General features: G+C 50.0%; 1 protein-coding gene across 15 annotated transcripts in view; it reads left to right on the forward strand.

Moving 5' to 3' along the window:
• The first annotated feature begins 99 nt into the window (after positions 1-99).
• TPCN1 (two pore segment channel 1) overlaps positions 100-22,266 on the forward strand; it is a 65,140-nt gene continuing 42,973 nt past the window's right edge. For 2 of the 15 annotated variants that reach the window (XR_011249985.1, XM_069558079.1), the window contains exons 1-3: positions 160-327; positions 3,111-3,347; positions 6,204-6,267. Coding sequence is in view for 5 of the 15 variants with exons in the window: in XM_069558075.1 (XP_069414176.1) it covers positions 3,236-3,347 (112 nt within the window). In the remaining 10 variants the exon portion in view is untranslated. Of the gene's footprint in view, positions 328-3,110; positions 3,356-6,203; positions 6,268-21,311; positions 21,757-22,266 lie in introns of those variants that run through there. The other 13 variants (XR_011249983.1, XM_069558075.1, XM_069558081.1 and 10 more) reach the window with 12 other exon arrangements.

Genomic DNA, 22,266 nt, shown 5'->3' on the forward strand with positions numbered 1-22,266 from the left:
GCGGGCAAGGAGGCTTGTATTAACTGGGGAAGGACGTAAGGATTGGCCAATCAGAGATCATCATGACGCCCGAGTTAGCCAATAGGGCGCGGCGAAGGGGGGACTGGGGCGGTGCCGGCCAGGCGAAGGGGACAGTAGGCGGCGGATGGGAGAGCTGGCGCAGCTGCCGTGGTGGCAGCGGCGGAGGTGGCGGTTTCTGCGGCGGCTGCTGCAGCTGCGACAGCTCCGGGCTCGGGGCTTTGGCGGCTGCGCCGGCGGGCTGTGCTGTGCTGTGCGGACCCCGGCGGTCGGTCCGGGTTGCTGGGGCGGCGCGTGTAAGAATTCGAGGCATGTGAGGGATGGTCAGAGGAGAGGGCAGAGGTCAAGGGGCAGGGGGCTCGGAGTGAAAGGTTGCGGCTGGGTATTTGGGTGTGGGAGGCGAGCAGGTCGGGCCAAGAGGGGTTGCGGGGAAGTTCATTGCTGCGCTTCTCTCCCTCCAGTCCTGATCTGGGGAGGGGGCCCAGCGTGGGGACCGCCCGAGGAAGCCCGGGGCGGGAGAGGGGGCTCAAAGTCGAACACGTGGAGTAGGATCCCGCACGCCTCTTCGCTCCCCTTTCTCAAATGCTCATCTCCCTGGAGCCCTCAGTCCACCCACCCTGCAAGAGACTCTTGCCCGGTCCGTCTGCCCGAGTGGAGCGCGGGACGGCCTGCCGGCTTTCCCTGGGACCTTTCCCTAAGGGGTGACCCTTCCATTCTGGGTCCTCTCTAGAGGGAGAAGCACTGTGACTTTAAGTAACGTCCCTTCTCTTCCCCGAGCCTCAGTTTTCCCTCTCTAAAATTATGGGTTTGAATTCAGATGAGGGGACTGGTCTGGGAAGAGAGGAAGGGTAATGGTTAAGCAGGGAGGGTGAGACTGCCTGGGTTGAAATCTGGGCTCTATTACTTCCCAGCGGTCTACTTACAAGAGGTCGGTTAATTTAACCCCTCTAAACCTCACTTTCCTCATTGCGAAGTGGGGACATCAGCTGAGTAAAATTTCCTAACAGCAACACTATTCACATATTGAGGCACATATGTCTCTGTTGTGATAACCCCCTCTGAGAGCCACAAAACTAATGCATTCATTACAAGCAAACAGTCATATATTATACAGTTAAAATAAAAGCCAGTAGCTACTATAATAACAACGATATAATTAGGAAAGCTCTTCTTGATGAGTTGAAAAGGTTAATAGCCTCTCCAGCCTTCAAAATAAATACTGGCCAGGACAAGATGTTAATAATTGTCAGGGCTGAGTGATCAATACAAGGAAGTTCATTTACATATTCTCTCTACATTTGAGTATATTTGAAAGTATCTGTGGTGAAAAGTTTAAGCCAAAAAAAAAAAAAAAGAAAAGACATAAAATGCTTTAAGACAGCCAAATGGTAGCATCTCATTTGGAATTTCCTTTTCTGTTTTCCCACCACTGAGATTTAAAAGTAAAATGAATCCCCAGATCTGGAGGAAACTTAAAAAAAAAATCTCACAGGAAGTTTGCTGGGTAGAGCGCTACAGTCTTAGCAGCAAAGAATAGTGCTCATTTTTAAACTGCCTACTTTTTAAGAAGCCATTGATGCACAGGGGCCTGCCTCAAATGGTCGTGGAGGTTTCTGAAGGAGGTAAATTGCTGGGTTGCCATTCAGTGGGTTGATTTGGAGGCAAACTTGATTGAGACCAGAACACTGCAGTTTGAGGAAGGAACCTGCTGCTGTTTTCAAGTTCAAAGGTCTGCTGTTAGATCTGCTGAGTGCTTGCATTTCTTTTGGTCCTCAACGGAAACAGGAATGTGTATAAATAGGAACTGTAAAAGGCTAGTTCTGACTGTTTTGAATTGAAAGTTCCAAATAAGCATTTCATTTAAAAAAATATTCTAGTCTCTTCCCTTTTCTCCCCAAATACCTAAATCTAGGAGAATAGTGCCTTTGTAAGAATGATATGGGTAAGTTTAGATGACCTGGCACACTATTTATAGGTCATTGGAGCTAGTGCTGCCTAAATACCAGGGCTGGACTTGGAAGAATTGTAGCATGGTGGCTGGGATCACAGGTCTGGAGTCAGATTGTGCTTTCCCACTTTCCTGCTGTGGGATCTTGGACAAGTCACTTAACCTCTCTGAGCCTTAAGTCTCCTCTTCTGTAAAGTGGGACAATAATCTTACTTACTATTATTGACTTTCAGTCAACTTTACTTAAAACTTGCTAGAAGAGCCCCAGTACATAGTAAACCCTCACTGAGTACTAATTACTATTATATGAACGGTCATATATATATATATATATATATATATATATATATATATATATAAAGTATATACATTTATATGGCTCAGAGGTTAAAGTGTCTGCCTGGAATACGGGAGACCCAGGTTCGATCCCTGGGTTGGGAAAATCCCCTGGAGAAGGAAATGGCAACCCACTCCAGTACTCTTGCCTGGAGAATCTCATGGAGAGAGGAGGCTGGTGGGCTACAGTCCATGGGGTCGCAAAGAGTCGGACACGACTGAGCGACTTCACAAAGTATTTAAAATCTTTACGAAACACACAAACAAGGGTTAAGAGGGGTGGAGATGGAACATATTAGCCATAATATCAATCTCTAGACATAATTACGCTTAGCTTTTTAGTATTTATTCTTGCAGAATTCCTGTCCCATCCCCCATATTTCAGTGATATTATTGGCTCAGACAGTAAAGAACCTGCCTGCAATGAGAGAGACCTGGGTTTGATTCCTGGGTTGGGACAATCCCCTGGAGGAGGGCATGGCAACCCACTCCAATATTCTTGCCTAGAGAATCCCCATGAACAGAGGAGCCTGGCAGACTACAGTCTACGGGGTCGCAAAGAGTTGGACATGACTGAGCGACTAAGCACAGCACAGTGGCACATCCTGTGATGTGCACATCTTTTTTTTTTTTTTAATTAAGATACAATTCACATTACTGTAAGATCCACCATCTTAAAGGGTACCATTTTTAGTATACTTGTGAAGTTATACAACCATCACCGCTGTCTGATTCCAGAACATTTTCATCAATGGTTGTCTTATGATCATTGTCTTTTTCTTTTTTTTTTTAATCCCCCAAACTCTAGAAGATGCCACTGATGGAGGAGTTTCTGAGAAGCACCTCGGGGCCAGTGGCTTTGACCGGGAGCTCAAAGCAGAGACTATTTAAAGCCTTGGATATCACCTCCTGAGGGCTGCAGGTGTGAAGAACATGGCTATGAGTTTAGATGATGACGTTCCCCTCATCCTGACCTTGGATGAGAGTGGCAGCGCCCCAGTGGCTCCCTCCAACGGCCTGGGCCCAGATGATCTGCCCAGCAGAAGTAAGATGGTAGGGTGTGCTGGGGGCGGGGGGGGGGAGTGCAGCTTTTGTTTTGTTGTGGGCTTGGTGGTCTGATGGTAGATTCATGTACCCGAATACCTGACTCCACGTTTGACCCCCAAGTTCTGACATATGCTAGTAGGAGACTAATTCTGTGGGGTCCTAATCCTGCAGCCCCAATTTAGGGATGTTCCCTGGGACTAGCTTGCCCGGCTTCCCACAGCTCCACCCCTCCCTTGCACCTGCGGTACCCTGGTTCTGTTCGTGGATGCTTCGTGGAGACCTCAGGCAAACCTGCTCCTTGGCTGGCATTCCTGTCCCATTCCTTGTTAAAAAAAGAAACAGATTTCAACATCAGCCTCCGTCTGCCAGATCTTTGGCAGGAAAGTGGCGTTGACTGCTTCTCCCCGCTGGCGTTCAGTCCCTGCACCGCCCAGAACAGGATGGAGTGGAAGAGGGCAAACATTTGTCATAATCCATTGATCAGAGGGTTTGGGGTTTGTTTCACTTTGTCTTCCTCTAAACCAAAGCCCAGAAGCACAAAGTGAACCCAAGATAGGTGATGAGCTTTAAATTTTTTAGATTTTAAGTGTGTTTCTGGCAGAATGAAAGGTCTTAAAAAAACCTTTTTTGTTCCAAAGCCATTTGTTCCATTTGCTCAGGCCTCGGGTCCAGGAGAGCTTAAAATAACTTGCCTTCTGGAAGGTCCTAAGATGTCAGGGGCTAGTGCTTTAGGGTCTCCTTAGCAGATGGGAGTTCTACCCACCAGGCATGCTCCTGAGCTCGGAAAGAGGGGGTACTGCTTGGGTCCAGGGAAAGGCAGGCCTGGCTCTCTCATCTCCTTTGTCCAGAGAGAATACAGTTGGCTCACAGGGAGCTTAACAGCCTGCATTTGAAAGTGGTAAAGGACAGCATTGTTCCCACGGATGGGAGTGCAGTGGGAGGCCTGGCTTCTCTAAACTGGCCTCTCTCCGCTTTAGCCAGTTCACCCATCTAGAGTGGCAGAGCTGGGTGATCCAGGAAGCTTAGAATAGAGACCAGATTTTTCCCTAAGTGCCATTTAGGACCAAAAATATCAGTGGCTGTGATTTCAGGCCCACTTCTTAAATACCCCAGAGTCAGCAAGCTAAGTGTTAGGCTCCTTCTTACCTGTTACCTTAACTAAGATCCTTTTGGCAAAGTAGGCAGTATTATCCCTAGTTTACAGAGGAGAAAACTGTGAGTCAGAGAGGTTAAGGAACTTACCTAACATTGCATAGCCAAGTAGCAGTTTTGCAGAGATTTGAACGTAAGACTGTTTGACCCCAAAGTTCTTCCCTTCCTCTTTTCCCTTTTTTCCTTCTCCTCCCCTCTTCCCTCTTCTTTTCCTCCTCCTTTTTTCTTCACAAGGCCTTAATAAATGTAAGTGCTGGCCGTCAGCATTTACATGTATTATTTCATCATATAACCTCAGAATGGAGTTATTGTTATCATCCATATTTGCTGGGGAAGAAAAGCTTCAGAGAGGTTAGGTAACTTGTCCAGGGTCACATAGCTAGCAAGCAGCAACGCCTCGCTGACCTTTCCCCATCACCCTGTGTAAGGTGCTTTGGGGAATGGGATGTAAATGAATGTGACATAGTCTCAGCTTCAGAGTAGGCTGCCCACTAGAGAGGGTAGTGGTTCCATCCATGGCCAGTGAGGGACTGGGCTGGAGGGAAGGTGGTTGACATCCAAGGGTATGGATCATTCTGGAAATAGCCAGGCTCAGGGTTCTGAATTGGGCTCTTGATCATTGTCACGGGTGCCACTTTCAAGTCCTCCCAAGTGTCAGAGCTGATGGCAGGATGTCTAACTCTCCTGCAGAATCAAAGTGGGAAGAGAGGCATAGCTCTACATCAAGATCAGGTTTTGAAGCGAAGGCGGTGCTTGATGACTAAGTAATAGGCCAAGTAGACAATAAAACTAACGTTGGATCGGCCGCTTGTGAGGCTGTCCCTTTCTTGGCAAAGTTGGTGGCTTGTTTTAGTTTGTTTAAGGAAAACAATATAAACTGACAGGGTCCAGGGAAATTATGCGCTCTGGGAAGTGCATTGGCGCATCAGGTTACTCTCTCACCCTCTTCCTGAGATATTTGTTAAAACCTCTAAAAACTAATGGGTGTAACCCACCCAGCTTGGCTGAGAAAAATAACAGCGCCTCTTGAAGAAAAGGGAAGATTTCAGAGGAGGCCTGCATGCTCCACCTCCTCTGTGCGGGCTTTGCTTTCTCTCTCTCTCTCTCTCTTTTTTTTTAACCTTGTTAAACATCAATTCCTCTTAATCTTTTAACTTTTTTTTTTTCTCCAACTTTAAACTTTTTATTTGGTATTGGGGTATCTTTCTTTTTTAAGAAAATATTCTATTTTTGGCTGAACTGGGCTGTGGCATGCAGGATCTTTCACTATGACACGAGGCTTCTCTCTAGCTGTGTCACGCAGGCTCAGTAATCAAGGTGCATGGGCTTTGTTGCTCCATGGCTTGCGGGATCCCAGCTTCCTGACCGAGGATCGAACCTGTGTCCTCTGCAGCAGAAGGTGAATTCTCAACCACTGGACCACCAGGGAAGTCCCCATCTGGGCCTTTCTTGTTTCATTCTTGGATCTTGGCGCTGACTTTCTTCTCAAGCTCCGCCTCCCACTTGTCTGAGTGGTCCATCTAAACCACAAATCTTGTTTTACTGTGCTTTGTGTATACTTTTTTCCCCCGACAAATTGAAAGTTTTTGGCAACCTTGCATCGAACAAGTCTCTCAGCACTGTTTTCCCAACAGCATTTGCTCACTTCCTGTCTCTGTGTCACGTTTTGGTAATTATTGCATTATTTCAAATCCTCCACCAGCAAAAAAAATTGGCGGTTCACTGAAGGCTCAGATGATGGTTACTCGCTTGCTAAATTAATTAAGGTATGTGCATTGTTTTTTAAGCATAATGCTATATAATGCTTTATAGCATATATACACACACACACACACACACATGTTTCAAATTGATTTATTTGGCTGTGTCAGGTCTTAATTGCAGCATGTGAACTCTTAGTTGCAGCATGTGGGATCTAGTTCCCTGACCAGGGATCGAACCTGGCCCCCCTGCATTGGGAACATGGAGTCTCAGCCACTGGACCACCAGGGAAGTCTGTAGAAATACAGACTTTATACACTAGGAAACCAAAAAAGTCATGTGACTCGCTTTATTGCAGTCTTCACTTGATCATAGTGGTCTGGAATTGGACCCGCAATATTTCTGAGGTCTGCCTATGATTTCCCCAGCTTGCTCAGGTTCTTAAGACCTTCCTGTGCCCGGCAGGATGCAGCTCCTTAGCCAGCATATGCATGTTCTAGCGTCTTCTTGCCTGACCAGTTCCATTTCCTGCCTTACCCCACGCTTCTAGTTCTCTGAATCCCCGGTACATTCTCAGACCTCTCTGCCTTGCTGGTAACTGCCTGGCATGTTTTCCCTGGGCGCTTGTTTACTCAGGAGCTTCAGTTCTGTCTTGATAATCCTGCTGATAATCCCATCACTTTGAAGCCTTCACTGAACCACTATTTCCTGATGGGCTGACTACTTACCGCCCTTTTCTGCTGTGGTATCTGATCTAGGCTTCCATTATTATTACACCAGCTTACTGTGCGGAAGCAACCGTTTAACCATCTGATCACCTCCTAGGCCCCAAGTATTCATTCATCCACATATCACATAGCTCAATGCCTACTGTAGGTGAGCATTCAACAAGCATGGTCCATGGAGTAGGAAATGGCAACCCACTCCAGTATTCTTGCCTGGAAAATTCTATGGACAGAGGAGCCTGGCAGGCTACAGTCCATGGAGTTACAGAGTCAGATATGACTAAGCACAAACAAACAAAGGCCCACCATAAATCCCGGGTGATCTCAGCTCAAAATCCATGATCACATGTGCAAAGATCATTTCTCCAAACAAGGTCACCTTTGCAAGTTCTGGCAGTAACAACTTGGGCATACCTATGGGGGCCACTATTAAGCCTGATGTAATTTGGTAAGAAGAAAAAAAAAGTCATGGTCCAGATAAACCTAGCTGGGTTTCTGGAACCTCAGAGCTCATGGGAGGGGCTTCCCAGGTGACTCAGAGGTAAAGAATCTGCTTGCCAGGGCAGGAGCCACAGGAGATGTGGGTTCAGTCCCTGAGTCAGGAAGATCCCCTGGAGGAGGAAATAGCAACCCACTCCAGTATTCTTGCTGGGATAATGCCACGGACAGAGGAGCCTGGTGGGTTACATTCCATGGGGCCACAAAGAATCGGACCTGACTGAGCAACTAAACACAATAGCTGTCTCAGGTCGCAGGAGCGGAGGGGCTGTCTGAGGGTCCCATCAGAGATGAGTGGCATCCCTTCCTGCCTCTGCTCACCAGTGGTTGGGGTCTCATCACTCCCAGCACAGCTGATTGCCCTGGGGAGGCTGCCATCCTTGCTCCCCCAGTCTGTGGCCAATCTAAACCCTTGAGGGGTTAAGGAGTTTTCTGCAGCCCGACGCCTTCAGCAAAGTTGGCAGCTATGTGGGTACAACAGCCGCTGAGAGCTAAGCCAGTTCTCTGAGGGCAGGAGCCTTGGCTGAGCCTGGGCCTCCACCCCGCCCCCGCAGCCGTGCCGTGTCCCACACCCTCCCGTCTCTGTGTGCTCGGGCTGCCATGACAGAGCTCCACGGCGGCGGAAGTGCGTGGTCTCAGAGTTCTGCAGGCTGCAAGCCCAAGAGCACGGTGTCAATAGGATTGGTGTGTTTGAGGCCTCTTTCGGACAGCTGCTGCTCACCGTGTCTGCAGTGTGTGTCCTGATCTCTTCGTATCAGGCTACCCCTCCTGTTGGATTAGGGCCCACCCCATGACCTCATTTTGCCTCAATTACAACTTTAGAGGCTCTGCTCTTTGAATACCATCACATTCTGAGGCCCTGGTGGTGAGACTTTCAACATAGAAATTTTAGGGAGATGTAATTCAGTCCGTAGCACTCCTGCCCTTTCCTTAGATGAGGTCCCCAGGAATCTGGCTGTGCTGCTTGTGACCTTTGACTCTATGCTAGGGATGCTGGAAGCTGGGGAATTGTCCCTATAGGAAACCAGAGGGCTTGGATTTTTTTTTTCCCCCTTATTTGGGCAAGGATGGATTGTATCCAAGACTTAAAACATCTCTGGGCTATAAATGTGGCAGCTGAAATGCTAATGAATGACTCACAGGCAGGAGATGTCAGGTTGATAAAGGAGGAAGGTATGAGCTGAAGTATTTAAAGCCTAGAAATTAGGAGTAACCTTGAAAATAGTCAGTGGGTTTGGCGTTCGACATCGTGGTTTAGAGAGAGCCTGCTGTCTGCACTGTGCAGCAGTCAGTGATCTTGACTGTCCCTGGACTGTAGAGTGTGGTGGGCCATACAAAGTATCTTCTTGGGGAATTCTGCTCACTCTCAGCTTTCACCTTCTTATTGCCTTTAAGCCCAGCCGCTGCCTAAGATGGGCCTATGCTATTGGGTGATGAAGGGATTGTGGCAAGGCCGGGGCTGAGGCTGGAGCAGGGCACTTTGTCTCAGGCGATACCTTGGCGCTGGTGGTTCATGGTTCCCTGGTGACAAGTCCTGTGGGGATAAGACCTAAGGTGATAGAGTAACAGGACCCCTTTGCCTCCTTCACCCTGATTCCTAAGACTTCATTGGCACTTACCTGGGACCCAGTACAAGGTGGAGAACCACTGCTCCCTTGCAGCGGCCAATATACAGTGGGCGCCCTGGCTCCTTTTCCAGAGTTTTCATGCAGCCAGAACCAGCTGGCACCCATCTCTGTCATGGTGGGCCACCTCCATCCAGGTGGGCCACTGCTCCCTTGCAGGGGCTGATATACAGCGGGTACCCTGGCTCCCTTTCCAGAGTTTTCATGGCAGCTAGAACTAGCTGGCACCCATCTCCATCATGTTGGCCCCAGGGCAGACATGGCCAACCTGAGCTGGGAGAGAGTGGTGGGGCTAAATACCCGGGGGAGACCTAACCCCGAGGCAGGCTCGCCATCACAGAAATCAGTGTCTGCAGTTTTTTCTCTGACCGAGCTTCCCCAGCACACTCGCCAGAGAGAAAGTAAAGCCCAAGGACCCAGGTAGCTTTTGTCACCCGTGATACACTGGGCAGTGAAGTGGTTAAGCATTCGGGCTCTGGAGTCAAACTGCAGGCTTCCTGACCTAGGCGAGTACGGGACTTAGTGTCTCCAAGCCTCAGCCTCCTCATCTGTAGGGTGGGATCACGATAGCATCTTCCAGGAGAGTTGTGGGGATTTAGTGAGGTCACACGTGTGGTGCCCGTGGTGGGTGCTCAGCCAGTTGTAGACGTTATTGTCATGCCTAGAGACAGGGCTTCTTGGGGTGCTGAACCCAGGCCAAGAACTGAGGCAAAGGTGCCTCACTGCTGGCCTGGCAGGTGGCCACCACCAAGTGGGGAAGGGGAGGCAGCATGGCAGCTGGAGGCTGAACAGCATTCAGGCTTTCTCAGCCTCCCAGGGAGCTTGGGCATTTGGCTCCACTAGAGTCGGCCCCCGGGCTTTCCCAGGGCCTCGCCAGGGACACGACAGGATGGTCGTGTCGCCCGGCTGGCAGAGACACCAATTAAAACACACGCATCTGGCACGCTGGGTTCCAGCCTCATAAGCGACACTTGAAGCCTTTCACTTCCTCCCCACTCCGAGTCTTCGTGGGGGATCCTGTCTGTTGCCTTGGGCCCCCCTGCCATGAAATGCCACGCAGAGAAGCTGCCGCATCGGAATGGCGGCAATGGCAGCTGGGCGCGGGCTGGAGCGCCGGCTCCATTGCTCTTTCCCGTCCCCTTAGGGGGGTCTCTACGTTCACATTTGCTCCAAGAGCATTTCGTGAGGCAGAACAGGCAACTTCTCAGCTTCTGAGTCAGGGAGGGAGCGGGGGAGGTGGGGCTCTGATGGCTCCTGGCCGCAGTGTCCTGCCCGGGGCTGCCTCGCAGATCACAGCACGGTGGACCTGGAAGGAAACCCAGATGAGGCACCAAGGGATCACCCCCTGCCCCCACCACCCCATACCCCTCAGGCCCCTGGAGGAAAGTTGGTCCTCAGACTGCCCCATCCCACCTATGAAGGGAGCCCTCTGGACTCCCTTTCCTGGGTGACTTCTCTGATTGTTTCCTGACTCTCCCTTCTCTCCCTCTCGGTCCAAGCTGCGCAAGGTCATTCACAATAAAAATAACGGCTCATGGGTATTGAGCCCCTATCAACTGCCTGGCAGCGTCTGAAAGCACTTTGTGCTGTCTCTGTAACTGGATCCTCCCAGCAGAGCTGTGCTGTTGGTTCAGCATCTGTCTCTGACAGCAGAGGAAACGGACACCCTGAGAGGCTGAAACTTACCCAGGGCCACGCAGCTCTGGAAACCCGCGCACTTCTGATCAGGGAAACTCAGGTTCTGGGTGCCGAGAGATTCAGAACTGGCTGGGGGCACTTGTCCCTGCCTCTTCGTGCTTCACAGAAAGAAAGATCAGATTTCATTCAGCTTTGCAATCAAGCCAGATCGGGCATTTTTTTCTCTTTCTGTGTCTGTCTTCCTGCATTGACAGGCGAATACCTAACCACTGGACTGCCAGGGAAGCCCTCACATCTTTTTTTAAGGCAAGATTTAGGGGCTTTGTTCTTCCCTGGAAGAATCAGTAATGTCTGGGGAGTCTCCCAGGTGAACGTATGGTGGCTCAGCCTGCATTTGGAACAACATATGCAAGTATCTCCCGTTAGTGCTCCGTGGGCACCACCACTGCATCCTGGCTCAAAGATGAATCCAGAAGCTGCAAATCAGGGCATCCGTTATACCACCTCGAAGTAGAAGTCTTCCCCAGAGCCAGTCTTGTTTCTCTCTTGTTGGAGGCAGCAACACTGTAAACCTATTACAGTTTTTTAAAAATATTTTTATTTATTCATTTGACTGTGCCAGGTCTTAGTTGCTGCATGCCAGCTCGTAGTTGCTGCATGTGGGATCTAGTTCCCTGACCAGGGACCAAACCCAGGCCCCCTGTATTGGGAGCGTGGAGTCTTAGCCGCTGAATCAACAGGGAAGTCCTAAGCCCTATTACAGTTGATTGCAATTGGTGACTGTGTGTGCAGTAATGTTTACATAGGTGGTGGCTCCTAAGAGCCCTTGCGAAGTAAGAGTATCCCTGTTTTTCAGATGTGTAATTGGAAGGGTGGGGCAGGAAGTGACCTGCAGGGGCGGGTAGTGGGGCAGTGGGCCTCATTCATCATCAGTGTTGCTGGGCTGCTGCACGCCCAGCGCATGTCCATACAGGCAGGCCCGTGCTGCCCTCTTGGTTTCGGATTACAGACTTGCCGTTTCTGTTTTCAGGCCTTGCCCAGAGGGAATGTGTCTCCCTCCAAGTTCTCAGTTCAGTCGCTCAGTTGTGTCCAACTCTTTGCGACCCCATGGACTGCAGCATGTCAGGCTTCCCTGTCCATCACCAACTCCCAGAGCTTGCTCAAAGTCATGTCTATTGAGTCAGTGATGCCATCCAACCATCTCATCCTCTGTCGTCCCCTTCTCCTCCTGCCTTCAATCTTTCCCAGCATCAGGGTCTTTTCAAATGAGTCAGTTCTTTGCATCAGGTAGCCAAAGTATTGGAGTTTCAGCTTTAGCATCAGTCCTTCCAATGAATATTCAGGACTGATTTCTTTTAGGATTGACTGGTTGGATCTCCTTGCAGTCCATGGGACTCTCAAGAGTCTTCTCCAGCATCACAGTTCTAAAGCATCAATTCTTCGGCGCTCAGCTTTCTTTATAGTCCAACTCTCACATCCATACATGACTACTAGAAAAACCATAGCCTTGACTAGACGGACCTTTGTTGACAAAGTAATGTCTCTGATTTTTAATATGCTATCTAGGTTGGTCATAGCTTTTCTTTCAAGGAGCAAGCATCCTTTAATATGGCTGCAGTCACCATCTGCAGTGATTTTGGAGCCCCCAAAATAGTCTGTCATTGTTTCCATTGTTTCCTCATCTATTTGCCATGAAGTGATGGGACCGGATGCCATGATCTGAGTTTTCTGAATGTTGAGTTTTAAGCCAACCTTTTCACTCTACTCTTTCACTTTCATCACTTGGTAAGAGTTAGGCCCAATTCTTGGATCAAATGAAAATGAAGCCCTTGAAGGCCAAGCCCTCTGATCCACCTTCCCAGCCTCACCCCACCCACCTGGCAGTGACCCCACCCAGCTGGCAGTGGCCCCAGCACTTTCCAGGCCAGGAGAACATCCCCCACAGTTACACCCCTGCCTGACTGGCCTCTGTTCCTTCACTCCACCCCCTCAGCAATCAGAACAAACAAGCAGAAGTCTTAACTGTGGGGCTGCTCACACCATCTCATTTATTTGTCTACTTTTTGGCCAAACCACATATCAGGCAAGATGTTACTTGCCTAACTAGGGATTGAACCCGTGCCCCCAGCATTGGGAGCATGGAGTATTAACCCCTGGACTGCCAAGTAAGTTCCACTGTCATCTCATTTGTTTAACAATCACACAACCTCGCTTTTTAAAATTTTACTTGAACCACTTTCGCCACCAAAACTTCCCATCGGCTGCGGTCTCTTACTCCTGATCCATCCCCCTTCAGCTTTCTCCAGCTGAAGATCTGGTCCTCTGTTTCCATGGAGCCTTCCCTAAGCGACCAGGGTCACGACTGCACTTCTGCACCTTTGAATCCTCTGAATAGATGCGCGGAGGCCCACTCCCTCCCCAGCACCTGCACGTGATAGATTTGATTAATGTCTCATGTACTGAATCAGTTTGCTTTGTGCCATGATGGATTCCTAAAGGTTATGAGAAAATGAAATTTTGGTGAAGTAGATGATTTAAAATATGAGCAGGAGGGTTGAGTTTGGCAAAGTATCCTTTCATAGTATGATTAATACCCCTTGGTTCATCCAGTATTGAGCTGGGTTTTGTAAACCATGTTCCTTTTTTTTTTTTTTTTTAATGTATTTGGCTGCTCCGTGTCTCAGTTGCAGCATGTGAGGTCTAGTTCCCTGACCAGGGATCAAACCCAGCCCCCCTGTATTAGGAGTCTTAGTCATTGGACCACCAGGGAAGTCCCCAACCATATTCCTTTTAATCAGGGTTTAACCCGTTGGTGGATTTCTTTCTCATGTCTCCATGATGCCCATTTGGGGTGGGCTGGTTGGACAAGACAGGAATGTCTAAGTAGGTGTTCTTGTTTTGGGTCCTGATGTGTTGTGCCTCTTTCCAGGAGCACATGTTTGGGCAAAAGCACAAACCACATCTTTCCTGCACACACCCTGGACACCTAATAAACAGACACATGTGAAGTAAGGGATCTGGGAGTGAGTCACCAGGTTCTCCAAACACCCAAGAGAGTCTGTTACATCTTAACCAGCCTGTGGAAACCACTGGGTTGACCAGAAGACTCATCCCCACGTGATCAGGTCAGAAATAGCCCAGGTGGACCCTGGCCTCTGCTTCCCCTAGGAGCAGCCGGCCCGGGGCATGTCTTTGGTCTCTGCTTTCAAAATTCTCAAGGACCCTCACATGGCCCATAATTTCTATATCAGCCCAGGTCCCACCTTCACCCACCTCTGAACTCACCCACCACCACTCCACCACTCGTAGGCTGCCTTTCCCTCTTGCTAATCTCTCTTTTTGTTAGACTGGGTTTTTATTTATTTATTTTTCTTATCCTTTTAGCTCTTGCTGGAAACCAGCTCTGGGAGAGCCATTGTGCTCAGCACCGGCTAATGGCCTGGAGCCGCTCCAAGCTGCCGGATGCGTTGGCTCTCACTCGTGGGTGGTCGTTGACAAGCGTGATGCCTTCTCTCTGTGACACCCCAGGGTCCCCTCTTGCCAGCTCTGCTGTTTGCTCTTGGCTGGCCTGCCTTGCTGCGAATGGCAGCTTGTACTGAGCACCCTGGAGCCCGTCTGGTTGCCTCCACGGGGCCCAGACTTTCTCAGTCACAGAGCTCGCTCAGCCTTGAGGCCAGTTGACCTGTTTGCTTTTTGCTGCCTGTTTCCTTTTGGGAGCTCGGACACTGCCCTGGGGTGGCCAGGAGCTCCCCAGTCTGGAGACGGGGAAAGGGCTTGGGAGAATCCTCAGGTGGTTAGAAATGTGTATGCATTGGTGGAGTGATAATACGGGCTGATAATCTAGTTCATTCTAACGTTTCTTCAGAGTCTCTTGGTCTACAGCAAAGGATGGGGTTGAATTTCCAGTGCCCTGTCTTAGCAAGTGTGCAGCCTTGAATGAGGAGCTAAGCTTTGGCTTCCCTCTGAGTTTCAGTTTCTTCATCAGTAAAATGGGGATAAAAATGTCCCCATTCAGGGTTGACATAGGAAATTTCAGGTGACATTCCAGGTACCAACTCAGTAAATGGAAAAACTCTTAATAGTAAAGTGTCAGGGTTTCATTTTCAACAAAGTAGCAAATTTTCAACAAAGTAGCAATGACCCCCCTCCTTGAGCCTCAGTTCAGTTCAGTTCAGTGGCTCAGTGGTGTCCGACTCTTTGCGACCCCATGAATCACAGCACGCCAGGCCTCCCTGTCCATCACCAACTCCCGGAGTTCACTCAGATTCACGTCCATCGAGTCAGTGATGCCATCCAGCCATCTCATCCTCGGTCGTCCCCTTCTCTTCCTGCCCCCAGTCCCTCCCAGCATCAGAGTCTTTTCCAATGAGTCAACTCTTCGCATGAGGTGGCCAAAGTACTGGAGTTTCAGCTTTAGCATCATTCCTTCCCACTTCAGTGTTCTTGCCTGGAGAATCCCAGGGACAGAGGAGCCTAGTGGGCTGCCGTCTGTGGGGTCTCACAGAGTCGGACACAACTGAAGCGACTTAGCAGCAGCTTCCAAAGAAATCCCAGGGCTGATCTCTTTCAGAATGGACTGGTTGGATCTCCTTGCAGTCCAAGGGACTCTCAAGAGTCTTCTCCAACACCACAGTTCAAAAGCATCAATTTTTCGGCGCTCAGCCTTCTTCACAGTCCAACTCTCAGATCCATACATGACTACTGGAAAAACCATAGCCTTGACTAGACGGACCTTAGTTGGCAAAGTAATGTCTCTGCTTTTGAATATGTTATCTAGGTTGGTTATAACTTTTCTTCCAAGGATTAAGGGTCTTTTAATTTCATGGCTGCAGTCACCATCTGCAGTGATTTTGGAGCCCCCAAAAATAAAGTCTGACACTGTTTCCACTGTTTCCCATCTATTTCCCATGAAGTGATGGGACTGGATGCCATGATCTTCATTTTCTGAATGTTGAGCTTTAAGCCAACTTTTTCACTCTCCTCTTTCACTTTCATCAAGAGGCTTTTTAGTTCCTCTTCATTTTCTGCCATAAGGGTGGTGTCATCTGCATATCTGAGGTGATTGATATTTCTCCCGGCAATCTTGATTCTAGCTTGTGTTTCTTCCAGTCCAAGGTTTCTCCTTGAGCCTATAAGTAGATAATTTCAGGTCTCTCCGAGTGGATGACTTGAGCTCACTTTTATTACATTCCTCTTGGCACCCCACTCCAGTACTCTTGCCTGGAAAATCCCATGGATGGAGGAGCCTGGTAGGCTGCAGTCCATGGGATTGCTGAGTCGGACATGACTGAGCGACTTCAATTTCACTTTTCACTTTCCTGCATTGGAGAAGGAAATGGCAACCCACTCCTGTGTTCTTGCCTGGAGAGTCCCAGGGACAGGGGAGCCTGGTGGGCTACGGTCTATGGGGTTGCACAGAGTTGGACACGACTGAAGCAACTTAGCAAGGATTGGTATTTGGGGTTTGGATTTTCTTAGGGGTTCTGTTGTGGCAAGTGGGGAACTGTATGTTAACTTCCTCGACCATCTAGGTGCACTGCAGGACAATTTACCTCAAGTAACTCCATCTCCTGCCTGCTCTTTAGGATGGATTTTTGGCCTTTATTGTATTTTTCTTTATTCATGCTGCCACTTTAAAAAAAAATTAGTTATTTATTTGCTTGTCTAGCTGGGTCTCAGTTATGGCACACGTTGTCTTCCTTGCATCTTGCAGGATCTTTCTTTGAGGCACATGGACTCTCTAGTTGTGGTTCATGGGTTCAGTAGTTGCAGCCACAGGCTTAGTTGCTCCTGCAGGATCCTAGTTCGCCAACCAGAGATCAAACCCACGTCCCCCGCTTTGCAAGGTGAAGTCTTAACCACCAGGGAAGTCCCCACAACGCCTCTTTTGAGCTGTTTCCCCCACTCGGTGGAAAGGGAAACTGAAGAAGAGGAAGAGAAGGCTAAGCCCAGGACTTGACCACTGACCACTCAGATTCTGAGACCCTGCCGGCTTCCCTGGGAGCACGCCAGCCAGCCCAACCCAGGTCCCTGGAGAAGTGGCGTGCCCAGGCCATCAAACTCTGCAGGACATAGACTTCCTCCCAGCTGTCATTCTGCCAAGGAGCTCTGTGTCTCCCGGCTGGCCACTTTGCCCCTTGTTGCTGCTCTTCTGAACATAGCCTCCTGCTCACAGCAGATCCAGATGCTGGGGTGTGGCCAGTGGTCATGGGATCCAGGTCTAGCCAGTCCCCCAAGTGTTCCCAGGCAGAGGCTAGAGCAGACCTCTGATCAGTACCCCAAGTAGAAAAGGAGTCTCACAGCCAGGCTTGTTCCTCTGAGCATTGCTCATCTGCTGACTCCCTGCAGAGGCCCAGGGAGCCCCAGCTTGCAGTGGACGATGCCTTTGTCTCCATTTTTTAAAAATAATTTTCCGTGGGGCTTCCCAGGTAACTCAGTGGTAAGGAATCCACCTGCCAATGCAGGAGATGCAGGTTTGACCCCTGAGTTGGGAAGATCTGGAGAAGAAAATGGCAACCCAGTCTGGTATTCTTTCCTGGAAAATTCCATGGACAGAGGAGCCTGGCAGGCTACAGTCCATGGGCTCGCAAAAGGTTGTTGGACATGACTGAGCAACTAAACGGCAACCACAGATTATAATTTCATAGCTGTCTGTCAGAGCTTCTTCCAACCTAGTAATCTGAGATCAGTGAAAACAAAAAGTTACCAAAGTAAAAAATTTTTCAGTGGGTAAGCACACACTGTTTTAAAAATAGAAGCCTCATTTTATTTTACTTTTATTTATTGTAAATATTTTTTGGCCACGCCATGCAGCATGTGGGATTTTAGTTCCTTGACCAGGGATCCAACCTGCACCCGCTGCATTGGAAGTGCAGAGTTGAACCTCTGGACTGCCAGGGAAGTATGCCTTGTCTCCTTTGCTCTTGCACTGCCCCTGGCCCCACCCCTGTGCATTTCAAATTAGTGTTTCCAGTGCTTCCAAGTGAATGCAGGACAGATGTTCACACAGGTGCTATACTCTTCCTTGGATAAACACAGTGGAGTTTGCATGTTTTTCTGTGTGTGTATGTGTGTAAGTGAGTGTATGTGTGTGTGTGAGAGAGAGAGAGAGAAGCATAGGTCTTTGAGATGGAGGGAGCCTTTACAGATGTTTTCTCAAAGCATCCCATACACTTTGCACGTGGTAGGTGCTCAATAAATGCTTTGTGATGAGTTTTCAGTGGGAGTCAAATCCTTCTGTTTCATAATAACCCCAGCGGCCCAGGCGTAGGAAGTACAGTTCCTGTTGAAGTACAGCTGTATTTGGAAGTACAGTTTCAAGTCGAGCCTTGAAATGCACAGATTCAAGGAGATGGAAATCATTTCCAGCCCCACCAAGAGACTATCTGCTGGCATCTGGTAAACGCCTCCCTCTGTCTCTGCCTCAGCAGAGGGTGGTGGTGGGTTGTGTAGCAGTGGCCAGAGGAAGTCTTCTCCCCCGGCAGGTGGTGAGGACCATCAGACAATGGAAGTGACCCAGGGGGCTCCTGGCGAGTTAACTGCTCTGTAAATGTGAGCTCACCATGGCTCCCCTGGGGAAAGGACCCTGCCTTTTTTGCCTGTGCAGAATGTAGACGAAGTTACTGTGAAACCAAGACAGCCTGACTGTCCTGCATATCTCTGCTCGTCACAACTGGTCCAGCTGCTCTCTGTTAAAACCCAGCGGCTCAAGTCCAGTCTCCTTATCATGGCTTACAGCCTGCCTGCTGCTCCTGATTTACAAAGGCCAGGCTGCTGGGCTCGAACCCAGCCTGGCCGCTTCTTGCTCTGTGACCTTGGGAAAATCACTTAGCCTCTCTGGGCCTTAGTTTCCTCCCTTCTGGAAACTGGAGATAGTAGTAGTCTCTGGTTCAGGGGGCTTTTTCATACTTAGGGGAATTAACAAGAGTAAAGCACTGAGTGTGAGCTGTTATTCTTGCCCTCATTTGCACATATCAGCCTTATACCTCTGGTCCTTTAAGCTTCAGAATTACTGAAACCTGTGCAGTTTCCCACGAACGGAAGAGCCTGGTGGGCTACAACCCATGGGGTCGCAAGAGAGGACACAGTTTGGCGACTCAGCCGCCACCACACTTCCTGAGCATGTCCTGCTATTTGCTTTTCTGTGCTTTCTGCATGACCTTCCTGTTTCTGGAAGGTAGCCCTCACCCCATTCCCAGCCCCTTTTAGAACACTTTTTCATCCTTCATTCTTTAAAACCAGCACTGATAAGGCCCCTGAATCTCTCTCTCTCTGCCTCTTCCCTCCAGCCCTCGTGGACGGTAGTTGTGGTCACATCATTTTCTAGGCTGCTGTAACAAATGCCTTTAATGCCCCAGAATCATCCCTTCTTTTGCCTCCTGACTGTGAGCTCCTTGAAGACAAAGCCCATGGTTTTACTTTTTCAAATCCAACACCTAACCTAGTGCCTGGTATACAGTAGGTGAGGAATAAATGTCTCCTCACATGAAACCACATTTATCTCCATCTAGAAGGTCAGCCTTTTAAAAACATTTTCTCCCCTCCCTTTTTCTCTCCCAAATAACTGCATGATTTATTAAGACTAGAGACTTGCTCTCAAGGTTTCGTTTGCAGCTTCAGTCTGCGAGTGCCCTTTGTGGCCAGTTTGGGGGTGGGCCCCTGGGACTGCCATTGCTACCCTGAATTACCAACGGGTGCTTATTTTCCTGGCCCCTGCCAAGAGTCTGCCATTTCTAATCTTCACCCCTCTTGCCTTTTCACCTCCTCTGTTTACAGCCGCTGCTCTCAACTTTCTCACCAGCTCCACACCCTTCCATGGCAGGCCTTGTGTATCTACAGGGAATCCCCCTGGATTTGGCCACTTAGGTCCCTGTGAGCTGGCCGGAAATAAGTTGGAGGTGGCACAGGGCATAATCCTGGCTGCTTCCAAACCAGGGCTTCCTCCTTCTAGAACAGTGCCTGACCGAGTACTGGCCTGGGTGAGCCTTTCATCTTTCCTTTCCTCTGGATAAAGCCTTTGGCAGGACAAGGTTTGGGCCGGAGGCCAGCAATTCAACTGGAAGGGCCGTGCGCCAGCTCTTGCCTTTCTGGAGGTCGGTCTATTAGCCCGGGGTTCTGCCAAGGTTCACAGCCTTTCCTAACATGCCTGGATGACACAGGTCTACCTCCCACACCATTGTGCAGTCAGTCACCAGCAGAGAAAGCCTGAGCAGAAGGAAATACATGCTCTGCTGTCTTTTGGCACGGTGTCTTTTGCCTGATTTTTATCCAGGGGTCTTTTAAAGAGCCCGCACGGAAGCTGGGTGGCAACGGCGTGCCTGGAAAATTCATCAGTGCCACTCGGGTTGATTTTCCTCTCCTCTTTAAGCTTCCCCCCCCACCACCCCATGGAGTGGGGCTCTCAGCGACCACTGGCAGATGGTTGGGCGATGGCTCGTTGTCATTCTGGTGGGCGCCAGTGTTCGGAGGGCTCCGGGCACTTTGTGAGTTTTTGCATTTGTCTCTGAGATGCTGAGAGCACAGTTGGCACATGTCCTAGTTAATGGATGAAGAAGCTGATCCTCTGGCGATTAAGATTGTGAACCAGGGGCGGGGAGGGGCACAGATGGGAGAGAACTTGGGTGTTCAGGGCTACATAATTTTTTTTAATTTTAATTTGGCTATGCTGGGTCTTAGAGTTGTGCCATGCAGGATATTTAGTCGAGGCATGTGGGATCTAGTTCCCTGACCAGGGGTTGAATCCAGACCCCCTGCTTTGGGAGCAGAGTCTTAACCCCTGAACCACCAAGGAAGTCTCGGGGCTGCGGTCTGTCTGGAAGAAGATGTGCACGGTATATGCGTGCCTATGTGTGTGTGTGTGTGAGGAGGGTGCGGGGTGGGCAGAAATACATGAAGTTGTGTACATGTAAGAGAAGGAGAATAAAAGGAACAGGATTGAAAGGAGAGAGGGACCTCAGTGTAAACCTGCAAAAGAACTGTCACCGCCTCACATCCTTTCAGCTCAGAGCTGCCTCCCACAAGGAGCTCATATGCCTTTTATCCAAAGCACCCTCTTGCCCAGGCCCCCAAGGAAAGTCCCAGTGACCTACCCAGCCCTAGCGGACCCTGCGCTTGCTGGATGTTGGGTGGGTCACAAAAGCCCTCTGTTCCCGCCCGTCCTTCCCCGTCCTCCCTGGCGCTGCTTTATAGCCAGCATATGGAAACTGCTTCTGTTTACCCAGAGCTACCTCGATGCTGCTGTGCGCTGTGCTCCAGTGAACGGAAACTTTGGATTCCCCGCTGGGTCATCTGCGAGGCTGCATGCAAAGCCGCCAGCTGTTTTGCAGGGAGTGTCTGGGCCCTATTACATCAGTGCAGAGGAAGCGTTACCATCTGTGCAAACAGGTCATCCTGGTTTATCTGCCTGTCCTCTGTGTGGGGAACGCCTCTCCTACTTGGAGGCAGCTTTTGTTGTTGTGGTTGTCGTTACGCTGTTTTGTATTACACCGCCTGCCAGTTCCGCCGTTTTCTTTCTGTTCCTTATTCTCCACATTCAGCTCCCTGGGCTGATTGCCAGGATGTAGGGAGGGGAGTTTAGGAGTAGGTGTTGCATAAATGTTTAGTGGCGAAGGTCGGCAGGGCCTGAAAAGGCTGCAGACCGGCTTTACAGGAGAGCTCTTTGCCCAGGACACCCGGAGATTGGAACAAAGTGTTTTTCTCTTCGGGGGCTGGGCAGGGGGTGACTTTTCCCAGAGGCGCAGAGTGGGAACTTGCAGGTTGCCAAGAGCGTTCAGCTTTCTCTGGCCCTTTTCAAGCCTCCCGGGATCGGAGAAGCTGGCTGCTTCTAGGAGCCCAGGAGCTGCCAAGAAGACGGCCGCTCCCACCCTCCTGTGCTGCTGTGTATCTTGTTCCCCCACTTCTTTCCTCCCGTTTCCAGCTGCCTCCCAGGAGAGGCGGAAATGCAGAGGCGAGGGCCAGCCATCATCTTCCTGGAGGAGGCAGCAGAGGGCCAGCTGCCCGACAGCCCCATGGAGAGGTCATCCTGTCTCCTCCAGCTGGGCCCTTGCGGTATGCCTTGACCTCGCCATGGGTGAGTGTGGCACCAAAGGTGGTACCAGGATCAGAGATCGGACATGTTGGTTCTTACGGGGTCTCTAATGTAATCACCGGCGTGAGGGCGGGTCCCTGATTGCAGGCTGGGGTGGACCCGGGGTGCTGTATGAGAGCCCTCCAGACGGCCTTGTCCGGTCTCTCCCTCTGCAGGAGATGCCCCGAAAGTTGCATCACCCACTTTTTACGTGGAGACCTGGCAGGGGTCGGGGGGCAGCGCTGTTTCTCCCAGGAAGTGCAGATTCACCCCAGGTGGTTAGGAATAGGCCAGGGCTGGGCTCCAGGTCGCCAGGGCAGGTGGGTGCTCACAGTCAGCAGGGTCTGAGGCTCCCCAGGTGTGACCTGGAGCAGATTCAGTGGGCGTAATGGAGGGACCTCCACAGCGACACGGGGACAGACCATCCCCTGGGACATCATGCTCAGTAGTGATCAGTCAGAGGACCCTGGAATTCCCATACAGCCTCACCTTCTGCTTCAGTGGAGTTCACTC

This window comes from Ovis canadensis, chromosome 17 (genome assembly GCF_042477335.2).
Source record: "Ovis canadensis isolate MfBH-ARS-UI-01 breed Bighorn chromosome 17, ARS-UI_OviCan_v2, whole genome shotgun sequence".
NCBI classification, from domain to species: Eukaryota; Metazoa; Chordata; class Mammalia; order Artiodactyla; family Bovidae; genus Ovis; species Ovis canadensis.